The 22,965-nt window shown below is 36.9% G+C and overlaps 1 protein-coding gene across 1 annotated transcript in view; it reads left to right on the forward strand.

The window, feature by feature from the left end:
* The window catches only part of LOC139705751 (rap guanine nucleotide exchange factor 6-like), a 159,766-nt gene that overhangs the window by 93,738 nt on the left and 43,063 nt on the right, over nucleotides 1-22,965 (forward strand). The window contains 6 exon segments of the mRNA XM_071612120.1: nucleotides 12,050-12,227; nucleotides 14,392-14,528; nucleotides 16,619-16,777; nucleotides 17,339-17,384; nucleotides 17,387-17,490; nucleotides 21,128-21,292. Coding sequence (XP_071468221.1) covers nucleotides 12,050-12,227; nucleotides 14,392-14,528; nucleotides 16,619-16,777; nucleotides 17,339-17,384; nucleotides 17,387-17,490; nucleotides 21,128-21,292 — 789 coding nt within the window.

Raw genomic sequence — 22,965 nt, forward strand, 5'->3', positions numbered from 1 at the left:
CTTTTTCTATTTCTATGAGTAATGCCATTCTTGGGAGCAAATTTTTACCCCTCACACATCAGATAGAGCACTAATCTCTAGGGTATGTAAAGAACTCAAAAAGCTAAGCACCAAAAAGAAAAATAAATAACCCAATCAATAAATGGGCCAAGGACCTGAACAGACACTTCTCAGAAGAGGATATACAATCAATCAACAAATTTATGAAAAAATTGCTCATCATCTCTAGCATTTAGAGAAATGCAAATCAAAACTACTCTAAGATATCATCTCACCCCAGTCAGAATGGCAGCTGTTATGAAGAAACAACAATAAATGTTGGTGAGGATGTGAGGGAAAAGGTACACTCATACATTGATGGTGGGACTGCAAATTGGTGCAGCCAATATGGAAAGCAGTATGGAGATTCCTTGGAAAACTGGGAATGAAACCACCATTTGACCCAGCTATTCCCCTCCTCAGTCTATACCCAAAGGATTTAAAACAGCATATTACAGGGACACAGCCACATCAATGTTCATAGCAGCACAATTCACAATAGCTAAAATGTGGAACCAACCTAGATGCCCTTCAGTAGGTGAATGGATAAAAAAAAAAAAAATGTGGCATATGTACACAATGGAATATTACTCCGCAATAAAAGAGAATAAAATCATGGCATTTGCAGGTAAATTGATGGCATTGGAGATGATAATGCTATATGAAGTTAGCCAATTCCAAAAAAACAAATGCCAAATGTTTTCTCTGATATAAGAAGGCTGATTCATGGTGGGGTAGAGAGAGGGAGCATGGGAGGAAAAGATGAACTCTAGATAGGGCAGATGGGGCCGGGCAGGGAATTAGCAAGGATGGTGGAATATGATGGACATCATTATCCAAAGTACATGTATGAAGACACGAATTGGAGTGAACATACTTTGTATACATTATATACAAGCAGAGATATGAAAAATTGTGCTATATATGTGTAATAAGAATTGTAATGCATTCTGCTATCATTTATTTTTTTTTTATTTATTTTTTTTTTAATTTTTTATTGTTGGCTGTTCAAAACATTACATAGTTCTTGATATATCATATTTCACAATTTGATTCAAGTGGGTAATGAGCTCCCATTTTTACCCCATATACAGATTGCAGAATCACATCAGTTACACATCCATTGATTTACATATTGCCATACTAGTGTCTGTTGTATTCTGCTGTCTTTCCTATCCTCTACTATCCCCCCTCCCCTCCCCTCCCCTCCCCTCCCCTCCCCTCTTCTCTCTCTGCCCCCTTTACTGACATTCGTTTGTCCCCCTTGTATTATTTTTCCCCTTCCCCTCACTTCCTCTTGTATGTACTTTTGTATACCTCTGAGGGTCTCCTTCCATTTCCATGCATTTTCCCTTCTCTCTCCCTTTCCCTCCCACCTCTCATCCCTGTTTAATGTTAATCTTCTTCTCATGCTCTTCGACCCTACTCTGTTCTTAGCTACTCTCCTTATATCAAAGAAGACATTTGACATTTGTTTTTTAGGGATTGGCTAGCTTCACTTAGCATAATCTGCTCTAATGCCATCCATTTCCCTGAAAATTCTATGATTTTGTCATTTTTTAATGCAGAGTAATACTCCATTGTGTATAAATGCCACATTTTTTTTATCCATTCATCCATTGAAGGGCATCTAGGTTGGTTCCACAGTCTAGCTATTGTGAATTGTGCTGCTATGATCATCGATGTAGCAGTGTCCCTGTAGCATGCTCTTTTTAGGTCTTTAGGGAATAGACCGAGAAGGGGAATAGCTGGGTCAAATGGTGGCTCCATTCCCAGCTTTCCAAGAAATCTCCATACTGCTTTCCAAATTGGCTGCACCAATTTGCAGTCCCACCAGCAATGTACAAGTGTACCCTTTTCCCCACATCCTCGCCAGCACTTGTTGTTGTTTGACTTCATAATGGCTGCCAATCTAACTGGAGTGAGATGGTATCTTAGGGTGGTTTTGATTTGCATTTCTCTGACTGCTAGAGATGGTGAGCATTTTTTCATGTACTTGTTGATTGATTGTATGTCCTCCTCTGAGAAGTGTCTGTTCAGGTCCTTGGCCCATTTGTTGATTGGGTTGTTTGTTCTCTTATTGTCTAATTTTTTGAGCTCTTTGTATACTCTGGATATTAGGGCTCTATCTGAAGTGTGAGGAGTAAAGATTTGTTCCCAGGATGTAGGCTCTCTATTTACCTCTCTTATTGTATCTTTTGCTGAGAAAAAACTTTTTAGTTTGAGTAAGTCCCATTTGTTGATTCTAGTTATTAACTTTTGTGCTATGGGTGTCCTATTGAGGAATTTGGAGCCCGACCCCACAGTATGTAGATCGTAGCCAACTTTTTCTTCTATCAGACGGCGCGTCTCTGATTTGATATCAAGCTCCTTGATCCATTTGGAATTAACTTTTGTGCATGGCGAGAGAAAGGGATTCAGTTTCATTTTGTTGCATATGGATTTCCAGTTTTCCCAGCACCATTTGTTGAAGATGCTATCCTTCCTCCATTGCATGCTTTTAGACCCTTTATCAAATATAAGATAGTTGTAGTTTTGTGGATTGGTTTCTGTGTCCTCTATTCTGTACCATTGGTCCACCCGCCTGTTTTGGTACCAGTACCATGCTGTTTTTGTTACTATTGCTCTGTAATATAGTTTGAAGTCTGGTATCGCTATACCGCCTGATTCACACTTCCTGCTTAGCATTGTTTTTGCTATTCTGGGTCTTTTATTTTTCCATATGAATTTCATGATTGCTTTCTCTATTTCTACAAGAAATGCCGTTGGGATTTTGATTGGCATTGCATTAAACCTATAGAGAACTTTTGGTAATATCGCCATTTTGATGATGTTAGTTCTGCCTATCCATGAACAGGGTATATTTTTCCATCTTCTAAGATCTTCTTCTATTTCTCTCTTTAGGGTTCTGTAGTTTTCATTGTATAAGTCTTTCACCTCTTTTGTTAGGTTGATTCCCAAGTATTTTATTTTTTTTGAAGATATTGTGAATGGAGTGGTTGTCCTCATTTCCATTTCAGAGGATTTGTCGCTGATATACAGGAATGCCTTTGATTTATGCGTGTTGATTTTATATCCTGCCACTTTGCTGAATTCATTTATTAGCTCTAATAGTTTCTTTGTAGACCCTTTTGGGTCTGCTAGGTATAGAATCATGTCATCTGCAAATAGTGATAATTTAAGTTCTTCTTTTCCTATTTTGATGCCTTTAATTTCTTTCGTCTGTCTAATTGCTCTGGCCAGTGTTTCAAGAACTATGTTGAACAGAAGTGGTGAGAGAGGGCATCCCTGTCTTGTTCCAGATTTTAGAGGGAATGCCTTCAATTTTTCTCCATTCAGAATGATGCTAGCCTGAGGCTTAGCATAGATTGCTTTTACAATATTGAGGTATGTTCCTGTTATCCCTAGTTTTTCTAGAGTTTTGAACATAAAGGGATGCTGTACTTTGTCGAATGCTTTTTCCGCATCTATCGAGATGATCATATGGTTCTTATTTTTAAGTCTATTGATGTGGTGAATAACATTTATTGATTTCCTTATATTGAACCAGCCTTGCATCCCAGGGATGAATCCTACTTGATCATGGTGCACAATTTTTTTGATGTGCCTTTGTATCCGAGTGGCCAGAATTTTATTGAGGATTTTTGCATCTAGGTTCATTAGAGATATTGGTCTGTAGTTTTCTTTCTTTGAAGTGTCTTTGTCTGGTTTAGGTATCAGGGTGATGTTGGCCTCGTAGAATGAATTTGGAAGTTCTCCCTCTTTTTCTATTTCCCGAAGTAGCTTGAAAAGTATTGGTATTAGTTCCTCTTTAAAGGTTTTGTAAAACTCTGCTGTATACCCATCCGGTCCTGGGCTTTTCTTAGTTGGTAGTCTTTTGATGGTTTCTTCTATTTCCTCGATTGATATTGGTCTGTTTAGGTTGTCTATATCCTCCTGACTCAATCTGGGCAGATCATATGACTTAAGAAATTTATCTATGCCTTCACTATCTTCTAATTTATTGGAGTATAAGGATTCAAAATAATTTTTGATTATCTTCTGTATTTCTGAAGTGTCTGTTGTGATATTGCCTCTTTCATCCCGTATGTTAGTGATTTGAGTTCTCTCTCTTCTTCTCTTCGCTAGCATGGCTAAGGGTCTGTCGATTTTGTTTATTTTTTCAAAGAACCAACTTTTAGTTTTGTCAATTTTTTCAATTGTTTCTTTTGTTTCGATTTCATTGATTTCAGCTCTGATTTTAATTATTTCTTGCATTCTACTTCTTTTGCTGTTGTTTTGCTCTTCTTTTTCTAGGATTTTGAGATGAAGTATGAGATCATTTATTTGTTGGTTTTTTTCTTTTTTTAAGGAATGAACTCCAGGCAATGAATTTTCCTCTTAGAACTGCTTTCAGTGTGTCCCATAGATTCCGATATGTTGTGTCTGTGTTTTCATTAATCTCTAAGAATTTTTTAATTTCCTCCTTGATGTCTTCTATAACCCATTGATCATTCAGTAACCTATTGTTCATTCTCCAAGTGATATATTCTTTTTCCTTCCTTCTTTTATCGTTGATTTTCAGTTCCATTCCATTATGATCAGATAGGATGCATGGTATTATCTCTACTCCTTTGTATTGTCTAAGAGTTTCCCTGTGACATAATATATGATCTATTTTTGAGAAGGATCCATGTGCTGCTGAGAAAAAAGTGTAACTGTTTGATGTTGGGTGGTATATTCTATATATGTCAATTAAGTCTAGGTTATTAATTGTGTTATTGAGTTCTATGGTTTCCTTATTCAACTTTTGTTTGGAAGATCTGTCCAGTGGTGAGAGAGGTGTGTTGAAGTCTCCCATGATTATTGTATGGTGGTCTATTAGACTCTTGAACTTGAGAAGAGTTTGTTTGATGAACATAGCTGCACCATTGTTTGGGGCATATATATTTATGATTGTTATGTCTTGTTGGTGTATGGTTCCCTTGAGCAGTATGTAGTGTCCCTCTTTATCCCTTTTGATTAACTTTGGCTTAAAATCTATTTTATTTGATATGAGTATGGATACTCCTGCTTGTTTCCGAAGTCCATATGAGTGATATGATTTTTCCCAACCTTTCACCTTCAGCCTATGTATGTCTTTTCCTATCAAATGCGTCTCCTGTAGGCAGCATATTGTTGGGTCTTGTTTTGTGATCCATTCTACTAGCCTGTGTCTCTTGATTGGTGAGTTTAAGCCATTAACATTTAGGGTTATTATTGAGATATGGGTTGTTCTTCCAGCCATATTTGTTTATTTATGTTACTAAACATGGTTTGTTTTCCACTTTGATTATTTTCCCCCCTTTAGTGTCCTACCTCCCACTGTTGGTTTTCATTGTTATTTTCCATTTCCTCTTCCTGTAATGTTTTGCCAAGGATGTTTTGAAGAGATGGTTTTCTAGCTGCAAATTCTTTTAACTTTTGTTTATCGTGGAAGGTTTTAATTTCATCTTCCATCCTGAAGCTTAATTTCGCTGGAAACACAATTCTTGGTTGGAACCCATTTTCTTTCAGTGTTTGAAATATGTTATTCCAGGATCTTCTAGCTTTCAGAGTCTGTGTTGAAAGATCAGCTGTTATCCTGATTGGCTTACCCCTAAATGTGATCTGCTTCCTTTCTCTTGTAGCTTTTAAAATTCTCTCCTTGTTCTGTATGTTGGGCATCTTCATTATAATGTGTCTAGGTGTGGGTCTCTTATGATTTTGCACATTCGGCGTCCTGTAGGCTTCTAGGATTTGGGGTTCTGTCTCATTCTTCAAGTCTGGGAAGTTTTCTCGAATTATTTCATTGAATAGATTGCTCATTCCTTTGGTTTGAAACTCTGTTCCTTCCTGTATCCCAATGACTCTTAAATTTGGTCTCTTGATGTTATCCCATATTTCTTGGATGTTCTGCTCATGCTTTCTTAACAGTCTTGCTGAGCTGTCTATGTTCTTTTCAAGTTGAAATACTTTATCTTCATTGTCTGATGTTCTGTCTTCTAAGTGTTCTACTCTGCTGGTAGTATTCTCAATTGAGTTTTTAAGTTGGCTTATTGCTTCCTGCATTTCTAGGATTTCTGTTTGTTTGTTTTTTATAACCTCTATTTCCCTGTATAGTTGATCTTTTGCTTCTTGGATTTGTTTATGTAATTCATTGTTGAAGTGATCTTTCATTGTCTGATTTTGCTGTCTGATGTCTTCCTTGAGACTCCAGATCATCTGAAGCATGTATATCCTGAATTCTTTATCTGACATTCCATCAGCTGCAGCTATTACCTCTTCTAAAGTTGAGTTGACCTGCAATGCTTGTGGTCCTTTCTTTCCTTGTCTCTTCATACTGTTCGCGTTCCTTTCTTCTTGGTGAAACTGTTGTGCTATTGAATTTTCCCCCTATATATTTATATTGGTCTTGTATAGTTGCAAAGTCTCCCTCGCAGGCACGGGCGGCGGCTCTGCCCCTCCGCCAATTGGGGCAATGTGCCTACCACGCCGGCAGGCCGCTGGGCCTGCTCTGCTAGTCGGTAGCAGGTCCGCCGTCCTTGCAGGCGCGGGCGGCGGCTCTGTCCCTCTGCGGGCCGCTAGGCTTGTTCTGTCGGTGGTCGCCGTTCTGCCTACTTTGCAGGCGCAGGCAGCGGCACTGCCCCTCTGCAGGCCTCTGGGGCTGTACTGCCAGTGGGTCGCAGGTCCGCCTACTTTGCAGGCGTGGGGGGGGGGGCGGCTCTACCCTTCCTCAGGCCACTGGGCCTGTTCTGTCTCTCAGTTGCAGGTCTGACCTGTTCTGATGGTGGTCTCAGTTCCGACTACCTGGCAGGCGAGGGGGGTGGGGGGCGGCTCTGCCCCTCAGCAGGCCGCTGGGCCCGCTCTGTGTTTGGTCCCAGTTCCCTCTACTATGCCGGCGCAGGGGGAGGGGGCGGCTCAGCCTCTTAGCAGGCGGCTGCTCCTCTTCTGCCAGTGGGTCGCAGGCCCGCCTACCTTGCAGGAGTGATTGGAAGCTCTGTCCCGCTGCGGGCCACTGGGCTTTTTCTGTCGGTGGTCACCCTTCCCCTACCTGGCAGGCGAGGGGGGTGGGGGGCGGCTCTGCCCCTCAGCAGGCCGCTGGGCCTGCTCTGTGTTTGGTCCCAGTTCTCTCTACTATGCCGGCGCAGGGGGAGGGGGCGGCTCAGCCTCTCAGCAGGCGACTGCTCCTCTTCTGCCGGTGGGTCGCAGGCCCGCCTACCTTGCAGGAGTGATTGGAAGCTCTGTCCCGCCCTGGGCCACTGGGCCTTTTCTGTCGGTGGTCACCCTTCCCCTACCTGGCAGGCGAGGGGGGTGGGGGGCGGCTCTGCCCCTCAGCAGGCCGCTGGGCCTGCTCTGTCTTTGGTCCCAGTTCCCTCTACTATGCCGGCACAGGGGGAGGGGGCGGCTCAGCCTCTCAGCAGGCGGCTGCTCCTCTTCTGCTGGTGGGTCGCAGGCCCGCCTACCTTGCAGGAGTGATTGGAAGCTCTGTCCCGCCCTGGGCCACTGGGCCTTTTCTGTCGGTGGTCACCCTTCCCCTACCTGGCAGGCGAGGGGGGTGGGGGGCGGCTCTGCCCCTCAGCAGGCCGCTGGGCCTGCTCTGTGTTTGGTCCCAGTTCCCTCTACTATGCCGGCGCAGGGGGAGGGGGCGGCTCAGCCTCTCAGCAGGCGACTGCTCCTCTTCTGCCGGTGGGTCGCAGGCCCGCCTACCTTGCAGGAGTGATTGGAAGCTCTGTCCCGCCCTGGGCCACTCTCATTTATTTTTTTTAAATCAATTAAAAAAATAAAAAGTGGGGGACTGGGGATGTGGCTCAAGCGGTAGCGCGCTTGCCTGGCATGTGTGTGGCCCGGGTTCAATCCTCAGCACCACATACAAAGATGTTGTGTCCGCCAAAAACTAAAAAATATTTAAAAATGAAAATAAATAAAAAGTGTTTAGTTCCCACCATTACCTGATTTACACTCTTCATTATAAATTCAGACCTTTCACCTCTCACCACAATTTGCAGTTTGGTTTTATATTCCACTATCCCCCTATTTATACATTCTAGATTCAGCTTCATGGCAGATGAAGATGCTGTTCCCTGAAAATTTTTTGCTTTTTCCTGCACTTGTACTTTGTAGTCATATTTCTCTCATTTTATAGCTCTGCCTTGATGACATTTTCGTTTTTGTCTCTATCTCCTTGGAATATACAGCAGTTTTTCTCTATGTCATACCACTTTCCCACTATACTTTTTGTTATTTTAAGTTAATTGTAAACTTGACATTTTGCATTATGAGAGTGAATTTATAGAGAGCAGAGTTGATATCTTACTAACTTATATTTCATGCTTGAGTCAAGCACAGTTTTGGCACTTAGAAATTAATCTAGAATTTTTTTTTGTTTTGTTTTGTTTTAATGAAAGTAGAAACCAGCCAACATTGGTTCCAAGGAAAATGCAGAATAAATCTGCTAATGTTTTATTATACAGGGCAGAGGAGCCCTTACTTTTCCTGTCTGTCCTGTTACAGAGATTATGAAATGGACCAGCCTACACTATATAATTGTGAAAGATTAATTTCACAGGATTCTTGCCTTGACCAGAAATCCAAAGAGAAACCCTTATATGGGCCAAATGATCCATGAAAGAGGTTAAATAAAATACTAAAAATGAGAATACAGAAAGAAGCAGCATTGAAAGTGTGAGGTTCTAACTTTATACTTGCTCTAAATTTGAAAATGTGGTTTTTGCAAGTTTGTATAACTCTCTTAATTTCAACCTGTGATAGCTACATGTTTATCTAGATGTAAACAGGAAAAATATTCTCTGATAGTTCATTTGGGAAAGGCCAAGTCACCAGCAAATTACCTCAGACTGTCTACAACACCAAATTATATGCACACACATACACAGACATATTCATATGACAGAAAAGGAAAAATACAATAATTTTAATACTTGTATTTTTAGTTCTATCACCAATATACTTTTCCTACCCTGAGCTTATTTTACTTATCATAGTCTTTCTGAGGGCTTACTGTATCCCAGGTGCTAGGATAAAGAGGTTGAAAGGCCGTGTCTTAATCTGCTGTATATCCTACCTTTAAAAAAAGTAGAACTCATATGTTTTATACTAGCTCTTGGTTATCATATTATTCTCTCAAATTCTGTTTATGAATTTAAAAATAAAATTTGGAGAGGAGCTTTTCCCCCCTCTTTAAATTGTGAAGTTTTTGTTTTTTGTTTTTAACTCATAGTTCACACACTTTCTTATTGAGTACACCAGTTCTCCTTATGAGCGTAGTATTTAGTTATAACATGGGATTGTCCCTGTATGGTGCTTTCAGGTAGACTAGGTGACTTATAAAACACTGGAATTTATTTCTTAGTTTTAAGAAGCTGGAAAGTCGAAGATCAAGTTGCCAACAGATTTGTCATCTGATCAAACCCTTTTTGTAGTTTCATTTGCCATCTCATAAAGGCCCTCTTTCTAGATAGACACCATCTAACTGTGTCCTCTGGGCTATTTTATTTTATTTTATTTATTTATTATGGTACTAGGGATTGAGCCCAGGGATGCTTTACCGTTGAGCAACATCCCAGCCCTTTTTTATTTGGAGACCAGGGCTTATTTAAGTTGCTGGGCTGGCCTTGAACTTGCCATCCTCTTTCCCCAGCCTCCTGTGTTGGTGGGATTGCAGAACACTACTGTATCCATCTGGCCTTTTTCTTAAGGGTACTAATCTAAACATTCATAGGGTTCCAATGACCTAATCACTTTCTTCATAACTTAATCTCTTCATAGGTCTCACCATCTAATACTACCATCTTGGGGATAGGGATTTAAACATAAGAATTTTAGGGGCTCTAGGAATATATATACCTCAGTGGTCAAACACTTATGTAGCATGTACATAAGATCTTTAAGATCTGAAATTAGGTATTTTGTTTGGATTGTTTACCAGCTATTACTTAAAGCTGTGCAGAAATGTAAACAAGACTCTCATTTGCAAGTATCAGAGCCCTAACTTGAGTTAACAGAAGGATAGTTTATTTACCCACAGAGAAAACAGTGGCAGCTTTAGCCTCAGGGAGCCTGGATACCTGCAAGTGTGTTGGCCTCATTTTTCTGGCTCTAGTCATTTGGCGTCCTGTGGCTGGCTTGTTTGTCCTCCCTCTTTTCTCTGGGACACTTGTCACAGGTGCTGTTGCTGCACATGTCATGCTCTTTTAAAAAAAAAATATTTTTAGTTGTAGATGGACACAATAACTCCCTGCCCCCTCTCATAAATATGAGTGTGTGTGTGTGTGTGTGTGTGTGTGTGTGTTTAGATGTTGATGGACCTTTATTTATTTTTATGTGGTGCTGAAGATCAAACCCAGTGCCTCATACATGAGGAAACTGAGCTACAACCCCAGCCCCATGTTGTGCTTTTTCTCTGCCTGCATGTTTAATACCTGTTGTTTTGTTGTTCTGTATCTTTCTGTCTCTTTCTGTTTCTGCCTCTTGCTCAGTATCCTCCTTCCCATTCCCCTGCTCCTTCTCTACCTATTGGTTCCATTTTCTCCCATGACAGGCGCTTCCTTTTTTTTTTTTTTTTTAAATACACGCCAGCGGAATGTATTAATGACAGGCATTTTCACGTGGCTTTATTAGGCAGTATACTTTGATTTGTCTTCAGGTGAGCAACTAGAGAAGAAAGGATGCTTTATATATAACTCCAATTACTAAAATCCAGAGAAAAATTTCTTTATACCTCAGCTTACATAGTGAGGAAATAAGGCACTGTAGCCACTAGAATCTTGAAATTTAAGATGGAAACAGCAGTTGCCAAAAAGAGAACTTCTTCTGGACAGACAGTACAGTAAATGTTCAAAACGGAAGATGAGATAAGTATTTGGGTGAAACTTACATAGTCTTTATTAATATACTCACATTTGAGTCTTTTTTTGTTATATGGAATTCCTGTGTCCAATTCATTTTTTCTGTAACTGCTTTAACATTCATGCTTTTTCATTTATAATATGAATCAAGAGTGTAATATTCAGAAATATTGCCTAATAATCCACTTCAAAATGGTTGTATTTTTTAAAACACATCTTCATTACTTTTTGTGCATTACACTTAATTCATACTTTTGTAAAAATTGCTGGTTCTTTTAGAGGTATATGACACAATATATTACCAAAGTTGTGGTTGTTGAATTCATTTTAAAGATTAGTTTTAGAATAATCTCAGCTCTTTTCACACTGTTAGATCTAGTGATAAGGCAATGGAAAACGAGGAGTATCCATCTTTTATGATGAGCCTATTTTAGCAATACTATTCTACCTTGTTTCAAACTTTTGGTTTTATATGGTTTTGGTTTGGGGCTTGTGAATGTATGTGTTTTGGTATTTTGTTTTGTTGTTATTTTTGCTTTTGTTTTTATTTTGTACCTGGGATTGAACCCATGGGCACTTAGCCGCATCCCCAACCCTTTTTATATTTTTTATTTATAAACAAGAGTCTCAATGCTGGGGCTGGCATTGAACTTGTGATATTTCTGCCCCAGAGAAATATCCCAAGCCACTGGGCCATCATGCCTGGCTCAGACTTTTGTTTTGAATTTACATGATCACCTACCATCTAGCATCTATGATGAAAGAATATATTACTTGTAAAGTGATTGTTGTTAAACTTTCTCTTTCTCATACTTCATGTTTTAGAAACCTTTGAGTTTAAAAAAAAAAAAGCAAGTGTTTTCTGGAAAACAATATATTTAGTGATCTTTGAATATCTTAACCATTTTATGCTTCCTGGCTCAGATTTATCACCTGGATATCTTACTAGGGAAAGATAAACATGTATTTAAGACACAAAGAAACCTTTTATAAATAACCATCATTTCATTGTAGTCTTAACACAGCATGCATTGTTGCCTAAATTCATTTTATTATTTGGTAAGGACACAAGTTTGAGTTATTTCAGACTGTGATATACAATATTTTCATATAAAATGATAAATGATTAAAATTTCTTTCTGTAGGCTACAGAGAGTGAAGTAGGAGATGTAGATTTAACACGTCTTCCAGAAGGACCTGTTGATTCTGAGGATGAAGAAGAAGAAGAGGAAGAGATTGATCGAACAGATCCATTGCAGGGGCGAGATCTTGTTCGAGAATGTCTTGAAAAAGAACCTGCAGACAAAACTGATGATGACATTGGTAAGAAATAAATCTGTTCATATATTTTCCTAGTGTTTCCTTTACAAAGTACTCTGAAAACTTAATGCCTTAAAGCAGTGTACATTTATTCTTTCATAATTTTTATGGATCAGAAATTCAGGGAACTATAAAAGAACGATGAATATCAGGAGGCTTGGATCATTGAGAACCATCTTTGAGATTAGCTGACACAGATTGTAAAACAAAAATTTAATTTCATTAAACTCATGTCCATATGTATTTAAAACAGAATAATAATGTCCAAAGTTTGTGAATTAGCTTCTTAAAATTTTTCAAAAATCATATTTTTATTTTCCTAGCTTAAATTTTTGGGTAAAACTTAATGCATATTCCTCTGTGTAATTTATTAAAGAATTATTTAGTACATAATTAGTTGGCAAGTTGAATATTAAATATGTTGATGTTATCTTTGAGGAACAAAGGATTACTCAACATCAAGTATATATTGTTAGGATTCAATTAACATTTTCTCATAGATTTTCTTTTTATACTAGTCATATTGCCGTTCAAATCAGAAGATGCTCTTGCTAATAACAGCCATAATTTATATCAGTAAAGATCAAAATATTTGAACATTTGTTACCATTCCAAAGATATATTATTTAATAAGAACATTATCTGGACAGAAACTGGAAGTACTTTTGTCATGGAGAAAGGTGTTTTTGTTTTTGTCTTTTGCAATGTTGAGTATCAAATCCTCAAACATACTTAGGCAAGCACTTAACTTCTGAGTACATCCCCAGCCTGAAAGTGCATTTTTAATGGTAAAGAATTACATGCTACGCTGTCTTCAGAGTTTTTTAGAAATTGAAATGTAAGTATTTCCAATTATGTGTGAGCATAGAGCTCCTTATGGTTATTTCTGTTAAAGCCTCTGGGTAGCTATCTGTGTTTCTCCTTTTTTCTTTCTTCCTTCTTTGCCACTACCTCTCTGCTAGAGCCATTAATTCAGAAACTGGCAAGGGGCGTTAAGGGATTGAGAAAAGACAGATAAACACATAGAAAGTTGTACCAAGTGGGACACCATCTTCTGATAGAGTAACAGTGACCCAGAGGTAGCTCAGCACATTTATTATATAGGTTTTATTATCAAAAGGTTATTTGTGGGAAGGTTTCTGCAAAGCAGGCAAACTAAAGGACGCAGCACTGGGGAGACATTAGCGTTATCTTACTATGCTCAGAGTAGTTCTCTATCCCTGGGAGCTGGTGCCTGAGCTCAAGGTCCAGACTGATATAACTCCATGCCTTTGCACAGTTTCTTCAAGCCAGGTGTCACCATAGCAACTGAGCAATCTTGACCTGTACAAAGGTACAGGTCAGAGAAAACACAGGCAGTCACAAATCATGATCCAAGTCACTGCTTTCCACGCTTCTTTTTTTTTTTCTTTTAATCCCCTGCCATACTGAGAATTGAAGCCAGGGTCTTCCACATGTGAGACAAGCACTCTGCCACTGAGCCATATCCCCAGTCTTCTTATTTCTTTGAAACATGATCTTATTAAGTTACCCAGGCTGTCCTCATGTCCTCATGATCCTCATGCCTCTGTTTCCTGAATAGCTGGGATTATAGGCATGTGCCGCCACCCGCAGTCTGTTTCTCCCTTGTATTTATCTTTATTGTTCATGTGTCTGTATACTAAAAAGTGCCTGAGGAACCCATCAGCCTTTATTGTAGTACATAGTTGCTTTGACAAATCTTGTACTACATTACACATTTGTTACTCCTAACAGTTATTTATTGGCATTGATGAGTTACATTTAAAAAAAGAAAGAAAAATCCCTAGCCAATAAGATTAAAGACTTTTTTCATTAATCTGTTAGGTCTAAGGGCATCACTAATCCAAAATACAATGGCATCTCAGGCTAGGTAAATTAGATAAGCCTTCCAGCTTTATCTCACTTTGAGTTCATTGTTTTCTCTAGGGGTTATAAATTCTGGTATCTTTCCATATGCCCATATTTTATGTATGAATCTGAATATACATGTAAAGTAAATAACTGATATTTTTTTCAGTCAATGGTCTTTGTAATCTGGCTTTCTCTATTCTAGCAGCATAAATTCACAAGTCAGTTATGGAATTGGATATTGAAGTCTAGATTTTATTCTCTTTTAATGTATCATCCTAAAATTTGTTTTTTATAGAACAATTACTTGAATTTATGCACCAGCTTCCTGCTTTTGCAAACATGACCATGTCTGTAAGGAGAGAGCTCTGCTCAGTGATGATTTTTGAAGTGGTGGATCAGGCTGGAGCTATTATTCTTGAGGATGGGCAAGAGGTAGGTTAGCAAATAAATGTCACATTATTTAGTATGGATGCTAATTTCTACTAATTTTACTTTTAGAAGAATTTTATTTCCATAACCCTGTGTAAATCCTCACTTTTGAAATTTAAACTGAACAGTGAGCTAGAAGGAACACTTAAATTTGAAGTAGTTATGATTTCTAAGGAGAGAAATTTTTTGTTTAGCTTTACTTTATCTTAATTTTTATTTCCTAGCAATGGATTTTGTGCAAAATAGATAACAAATTTGGTTCAACAAATATTATTTATTTTCATTTCTCAAGGTTCTTAATTAGTATTCATGTATTTATATCATTGTTTAAAATGTTTATAAAGTTAAATGTATGTATTCTCCATTTTCTTTCTCTATATTAACATGAAAAAATGAGGCAAATGTATTGGTACCACTGCCTCCTACTGGACAAATCCCAATTGGGGCATTTATGTGGCAATTCTGTGTTTTAAACTGCTTAGATAGATGCAGCTGAGTGGAGAAAGGATGCAGGGGGATTAGAAAGTATGACTATTGTTAGGAAGTGTTTTGATATTTTTCTTATCAAGTTAGTAATGATTAATGCTGAGATGTTAGTTGCTGAACATTGTCATTTATTTCTAATAGGAATAAAAATTGGTATAGTATTTCTGGAAAGTCATTTTTCTAAATATCAAAAGATGTTCATTATAGCATATTTTTAATAGTAAAAATTGGACGTGACCCAAAATATCCAAGAATAAGAAATGGTTATTCAAATTATTACATAGCCACAGAATATGACATATGCTGGGCAAGTATTCTGCCACTGAACTACACCCTCAACTTCTCACATTATTTTAAAATTATTTGATGGAAATTCTGTGAGGGCAGGGGCCAAATCTCTAGCTTTTTTTTTTTTTTTTTAACATATTTTTTCTTTACATTCTACACATAAAGTGTGCTCCCAAAAAAGTTTGGTGAATAGATGAGTATAGCATTAAATTTTTTAAAAAAGCAGAATAATATAAATATCTTAACTATTCAAAATGATATGCACACAGATGAGAAATAAGCCAGACTTCCCCCCCCACGCCCACAATTTTTTGTGTTGTCTTAATTTCCCACAGTTCCATCAGCAAAAATTTGTTGTATGTCAGCTGTGTACCAGCTTCTGCTCTAGACCCAGGGATGTAGTGGAAAAAAACTGGGTAGTCCCTAATCTCAAATCGCCTATGTAATCCACAAGTTCAGTAGTGAGTATATTTTACATTTAAAACAGTAAAAAAAAAAAAAAAAAAAAAATACACTTTGTGAAAAAAAAAAATTCTTTATACACTGATTACCTTTTGGAACTGACAATCCTAGATTTTCCCTTAAGTCACATTAAAACTATTGAAAGTTTACCATATAATAAGAAGGGTTGTTTATTAAAGGGAATTAAATGGTCTTTTATTGACACACAGTGACCTTTAAAAGAAATATCTCCCTGGAACATTAATTTCTTCCATATAAATGAGGACATTGTCTTCTTAACCTTAGGAGAAATTTTGAGCATTCTATTTTGTTAGATATGCCTTAAAATTCAGGCTTTTCCTAGTCTTTCTAAATTAATCACTATCTTTTTTGGTATTCTTACTACATGTCAGACACCTCTAAGCACTTAGTATGAAATAACTCAATTAATATAGTAATTCTATGATAGATTCTATTGTTAGGACCATTTTAGCAGTTAAAAAAAAAAAAAAAAAGAGGTTCAGAATGGTTATATAACATGCCAAAAGTCACCAGGCTAGTTAGTGGCAGGGTCTGGATTAAAATTCCAAAAAATCTGTGCTCTCAAACATTACATTTTTGCCTCAGGAAATTTGGTAATCATGAAAGCTCCTGATTTCCTTTGGTTACTAAAAGAAGAAAGTGTAAAATAAACTTCAGTGGTTGTGCAGACTAGAATAGGGAACATAAAATGTTACTAAAAGTGCTTAATAATATAACCAGATTCTCTTTTTCACTCTTTCAAATTATGCAAATTATATATTTTGATAGATTTTTGTTCAAAGCTAACATAACTATCACTTCTAAAAGATTCTTAAAACCTTTGTTTTTCTCTATAGCTTGATTCATGGTATGTTATTTTAAATGGCACTGTAGAAATTAATCATCCAGATGGAAAAGTTGAAAATCTCTTTATGGGAAATAGTTTTGGAATTACTCCCACTCTTGATAAGCAGTACATGCGTGGTATTGTCAGAACTAAAGTAGATGATTGTCAGGTAAGCTTTTCTCTTGCTTGTTTGATTTGAAATGGCTGAACCTTATTTTTTTCCTCACTTAAAATAAAATCACTGTATGTGAGAATGAGGAGTTTCAATAGCTCATTGTTAATAAAGGAAACTCAATTTTATAACTGCCTCAAATATTTATGGGATTGAGCAAACTATAAATTTTTAAGAGAATGTGCCAAGTAACTACTAGTTTGTTGCATTTCTTTCTGATATTAGCCAGCTCAGAGTCTTTTTTAAACAAGGGAAAGAAATAGGAACTTCAGAGTTGTTTGTTTCTAACTTACTCCTGCTTCGTGTTTCCTTTGTGTAGTGTCAGTTTTGAGAGAAGTGGATGTTCACTTCTCCTTTTAGAGCAAAATTCAAACGGATTTGACTTCTTCGGTCTCTTTATGTGTACATTGTTTCACCTTGATTTTTGTTAAAATTTTAAAGGATTGAATGAAAGAACTGATGCCATTTGATTTCTTGCCTTTGTGCTCTGCTTTGGTGCATAGTGATATATTTATGTACTATAGGTTCATTAATTGTCCCCATGTTGTTCTTGGACAGTTTGTCTGCATAGCCCAGCAGGATTATTGGAGAATTTTAAATCATGTGGAAAAAATACCCATAAAGTTGAAGAAGAAGGAGAAATTGTTATGGTGCATGAGCACCGCGAATTAGACCGGAGTGGAACCAGGAAAGGACACATCGTAATCAAGGTGTGTATTTTAACTTATTATTCTAGATATTGATAGAATAAAGTTTTCAACTTGCTTTTAAAAAGGCTCTGAACTCCTTTAAATAGTGCAAGATAACTTCACTAACACATTGAAATCTAATTTTAATCAATATATTTGTTCTTTTGCCTTTTTCTAAGCTGGTTTTTATCCATTTTAATGTTGAAAAATAACTTTCATATCAGCATGGATAGGGGATGGGTATTGTTTTGGAATATACTGGTCAGTTTTTCTTCTAAAATGTATTTTATATTTAGAAACAATAGAAATTCAAGGATTAGCCACAAAGGCGTAGGACTCATAGATGAAAATGCAGAGTTAAAATAGGCATTGATTTCACTTTTTTTTTTTAATCTAAAAATGGTGGTAATACAGAAGGACTTGATTAAGATTAAATGAGGTAGATCAAAAGCTTTAGTACAGTTACAGAATTAAGTATGAATTCTCATACTTTCTCTCCCCCACCCCTTCCCCTATTCCTTGCCTTCTTCCTCCTCTGCTCTTTAAAAGCCTCTGGATATAAAGTAGAGCCATATAGTCGAAAGGGAGAGAATAAATGCATAGCTTCTTGTCTTTTTGGACTAGTCTTGGTTGCTAATTGGAAATGGAGGAATTTATTTAATATGAGGAGTATAAATCGGAAAGACAGATCTAAAGCTGATATCATGCCCACTCTTCCTTAGAATCAAGACTTTCTCAGAGCTGTCTCTCTAAAACTGATGGTTTTAAGCTTTTTCTGTAGAGAAAAAATGAACATATCAATGACCTTAGGGTCATGTATATATTTTCTTATTTTAATTCCTTTGTCTTTTTGTAAGGACTTCTATGTTTCTAATAATTTCAAAGGTATAATAGAAAAGTTGCAAGAACAATACAAAATCTCCCTGAGTCAGATTTCCCCCAATTTTAATATTTTACTCATTTGCCCCATTGTCATTAGTGGAAATGGAAAGTAACCTGCAAAAGTAATGCCTCATCACTTCTAAATATATCATATGTATTTCCTAAAAGCAAGAATGCTCTCCTGCATAAACACCATGGAATCCTTCCAAGTTTGGAACTAAACATTGCTGAAACAGAAAGATTCAGCCCAAAAATCATGTTAGATATTCACCAGCAATCCCATCATTGCCACTTTTTTATTTCTGGTCTAGGATCTCATCCAGGAACACAGATTTAGTTGTCATGTCACTTCAGTCTGTTCCTATTTTATATCCTGTAGGAATAACCCTTTACCTGGATCAGTCTAGTGTTTCCTCATGACCATACTCAAGTTGTTCCTTCCCAGCAGGAATTTCACAGAAATGATGACATGCACTTCTCATTACACCACATCAGGGGCCACAAGATGTTACCTTTTCCACCATGGTAAAATAAACCTTGATGCCCTGCTCACATTGATGTCTCATTCAGGAACACAGATTTAGTTTCTTCACTGTAAAAATTACCATTTGATCCTTTGTAACTGATGGGTACTTGGTAAAGGGATATTCTGAGATAGTATCAATAAAACTGCCTCTAGTTCGTGGATAGTTACGAACTTCTACCCAGAAGTTTTTACTTCCACTGACTGACTAACTACTCTTGCCTGAAATGGTGAGACCTTATTACTATAATTTCTTGCATATTTTTAAACTGTCATTTTGTAAAGAAGAGCTTTCTTTTCTTCTACATTTATTAATATTAGTATAGACTTATGTGTTCACCAGTATTATTCCTTAGATCAAATTGTGTGAGATTTAGCCAGTGAAGCCCTCTTTAAGCTGACTCCTATATTATTTTGACATGTCCCTCTCTGGCAGATAGTAAGGCTCATCATGAACTTGATTTACACCAGATTTTGAAGTCTGCTATTTCCCCCAGAGTATACAGGATCTTTCCAGTTGAAGATGGTATTTATGAACCAATATCTGGGTATTCCCTTTGTTTTTAGATCCTCTCATCAGATAAAGCTAGGAAATCTATATATGGATGGATGTATTACAAATACATGCCCATTTATTACTTTTTCTGTTAAACATCTAGGGGTTTATACTGATACATCCAATCCAGTATTACACCCCATACAGGGTTTTCTCTACCCTTTTTCTTTCTGTTTCTATAAGTACATTCACCAACAATGACTCTTGTTATTCTCTGTATATTTACATATTTGCTTATTGTAACCAATCTCTACCATGCGAACCATCTGTTTTGCCTGCCACCTCTGTGTGTTCATCCAGCATCCCAACTTTTTTTCTTCCACCTGAGACATAGAGGTTTATTTAGGAAAGCAGAGGCATATTTAAGGGAGAATGTGGGCTATCTTGAGAGGGAAAAGTCACTGGGACAAAGCAAGTAGTACACATTAAAGGGAGAATGTGGGCCATCTCCGGAGGGAGAAACAGCAAACTTTTGGTGTGTGAGCATCCTACCTTCTCAGCTGCTAATAAACATAATGGTGATGTGCCTCTTCATAATTACCTGACTCATCTTTAAAGTTTAGAATGTATAGCTTAATCTCTATAAGAGACCCTGCCTCAATGACTTAGCCAGTCAAAATGATGGCCTCTGTTCAATGTTGACCAGTTTACACCATGACTTCCAATATATATAATCTAAAAACAACATTTAAGTGACCCTAAACCATCGTTGATAATAAAGCCAATTTGGTGTTTTAGAGGGTGGAAGAATAAGAATAATCTATGGTCTCCTTGTTCCTTAAGTTAGTTAAATGAAAATACTGTCTTATGACTTCCTTCAGAGAAATGATTTACATACTTTGTTAGCAGTGGGCACCTTTTTAAAAAAGATAAAATAAGTACTTTGTAGTACTAAAGTATGTTTAATGTACATTTATTCTGAGCAACAAGTTGTTTGAATGAATGAAGCAAATTGAAGTTTGGGGTCATGAGCAATAGTTAATTTTTATATCAGGCTTACCATCTGTTTTATTTAATTCAGAAGCTCAAAGAGGAGCAATGGTAAATGTTTGTTTGTAGTCTTTTGATAAGTTTACAGACAGGCAAGCATTTAAAACTCTGATTGTAAAAACTATCTATAAGGACTTCTCATTCCTCCCAAGATGGTGAGCTAGCAGAGATAAAATGTAGAAGGAAACTATTTGAGGAAGTAACAGCAGTAAAACTGGCTTTTTTTGAACTGATATATTATTCCTGCAGCTTGGGACAGAAGAAAATTTGAAGTGGAATAAATTTGAAATAAAGCTTGCTTGCTTCCTTTTTTCTTTTTCTTTTCTTCTTTCTCCCCGCCCTCTTTTTTTTTTTTTTTTCTTTTCTTTTACTTACCTCTTGCTTCTTCCTTCTTTTGCCTGGGACAATCATTATGTACCCCCATTATACCAGAAATGGCAGTAAGAGCCCACACAAGGAATAAATCAGTTAAATTCTGAGGATGCCAATGGAAAAAGGTACAGCTGAGTAAATGCTGTTTTGGGTACTCATTCCTATATTTTTTCTCATCTAAACCTCTACTGCTGCATTACAACCTAGAAAGACTAGCTTCTCCCAGCGTAAAGATTTAATGGTGAAATTACTTTGGGGATTTGTATAAGGGAGTGGCTATAAAGGAGAATAATCAATGGGAGTTAATTGATTCCGTTTTGTCCTTGAATTTTTAGGCAACACCTGAGCGTCTCATTATGCATTTAATAGAAGAACATTCCATTGTGGACCCAACTTATATAGAAGATTTCTTATTAACTTATAGGACATTTCTTAAAAGTCCTTTGGATGTTGGAATCAAGCTTTTGGAATGGTTTAAGATTGACAGCTTAAGGGATAAGGTTGGTTTTAAAAATATCAAGGGCGTGAAAGTGATTTTAATGTAGAATTTTTGTTTTGAAGTACTGGGGATTGAACCCAAGGGTATTTCACCATTGGATTACAACCCCATTTATTTTTATTTTTATTTTATTTTGAGGGTATCACTAATTTGCTAAAGCTGGTCTCAAACCTGCAATCCTGCTGTAGCCTCCTGGGTTGCTGGGATTATAGGCATGCACCACCACACACAGCATTTACATTTTATTAATGAACGTTTTGCAGTTGATAGATTAAATGTTTACTTTGATAACAAAATTTAGTTCACCTAAAAAATTAGTAAGTTGGTATAGACATATATCTGCTTATATACTTTTATGATTGCATAGCCTGTTTCAAGGGGACATGAATTTTTTTTTTGGACATGAATCTTAAAAGGCAAAAATTGAAATAAGGCTGTGATGTTGCTCTAAATTCAGGAAACATAAAAGCTGCATAAGTGTTTTAGAATTTTACCAAAATATTTTATAATCATTTAAAAACAATATGTTAAATCCTAATTTTTCTGTCCTGCTTCTTATTTAAATCTTTCTTTGAATTTGCATTAAATGTTATTTGATATTTAAAATAGATTATTTTGCCTGTTTCATGGTATGTACAGTTTAATGGAAATATTAGTAATACCTCAGCAAATTAGTGGGAAGTAAGTTGTTCTAAGAAAATAAAAAGGAGGATCATAATGGCAAAGAAAATAAGTTAGATGAAGGCAAAGTTGATTTTTTTTTTTTTTTGGCATTGGGGGTGGGGGGATACTGAGGATTGAACCCAGGGGCAGTTAACCACTGAGCTACATCCCCAGCCCCTTATATTTTTTTAAGACAGGGCTGTCTTTAAACTTGTGATCCTCCTGCCTCAGCCTCCTGAGTCACTGGGATTACTGGTGTGCACCCCCACACCTGACTAAACTGTAGAATTATATTATTTAGGAGATTAAAGTGTGCAAAACTACAGACTTGTCTTCCTCTCTTTTTTTTTTTTTTTGGAATTAATTATAATTACTTTGGTTCCTGAGAAAATAAAGGCATGCCTAGAGACTGAACAAAAATATGATTTAGAAATAGCTAGATTTCTACATGCAAAAGAATGAAATTGGATTCTTACTTACCTTACACCATATATAAAAATTTACTCAAAATTTATCAAAGTTACACCATTCATAAAAATTTACTCAAAATGTATAAGAGGGGCTGGGAATACAGCTCAGTTGGTAAAGGGATTGCCTCACAGGCACAAGGCCTGGGTTCCATCCCCAGCACCACAAAAAAAAAAATTGAGGCAATATAAGAGATTAAAGTATAATATTTTTACAAGAAAAGATAATAGTAAATCATGATGACCTGGGTTTTGGCAGTAGTTTTTCAGATATAACACCAAAAGCACAAGCAACAAAAGAAAAAAAAATAGATATTTGAATTGCATCAAAATTAAAATGTTTTCTGTATCAACTGATACTGTCAAGAAATACAGGACAACACATGGAATGGGAGAATAAATTTGCAAATCATATCTGATAAGGGTCTAGCATCCAGAATATATAAAGTATTCTTACAGTTTGGCAACAAAAGGACAAATAACACAATTGGAAAATGGACAAAGGACTTAAACATTTCCCAAGGAAAATGCATAAATGGCCATC

The sequence above is a fragment of the Marmota flaviventris genome, chromosome 5 (genome assembly GCF_047511675.1).
Source record: "Marmota flaviventris isolate mMarFla1 chromosome 5, mMarFla1.hap1, whole genome shotgun sequence".
Lineage (NCBI taxonomy): Eukaryota > Metazoa > Chordata > Mammalia > Rodentia > Sciuridae > Marmota > Marmota flaviventris.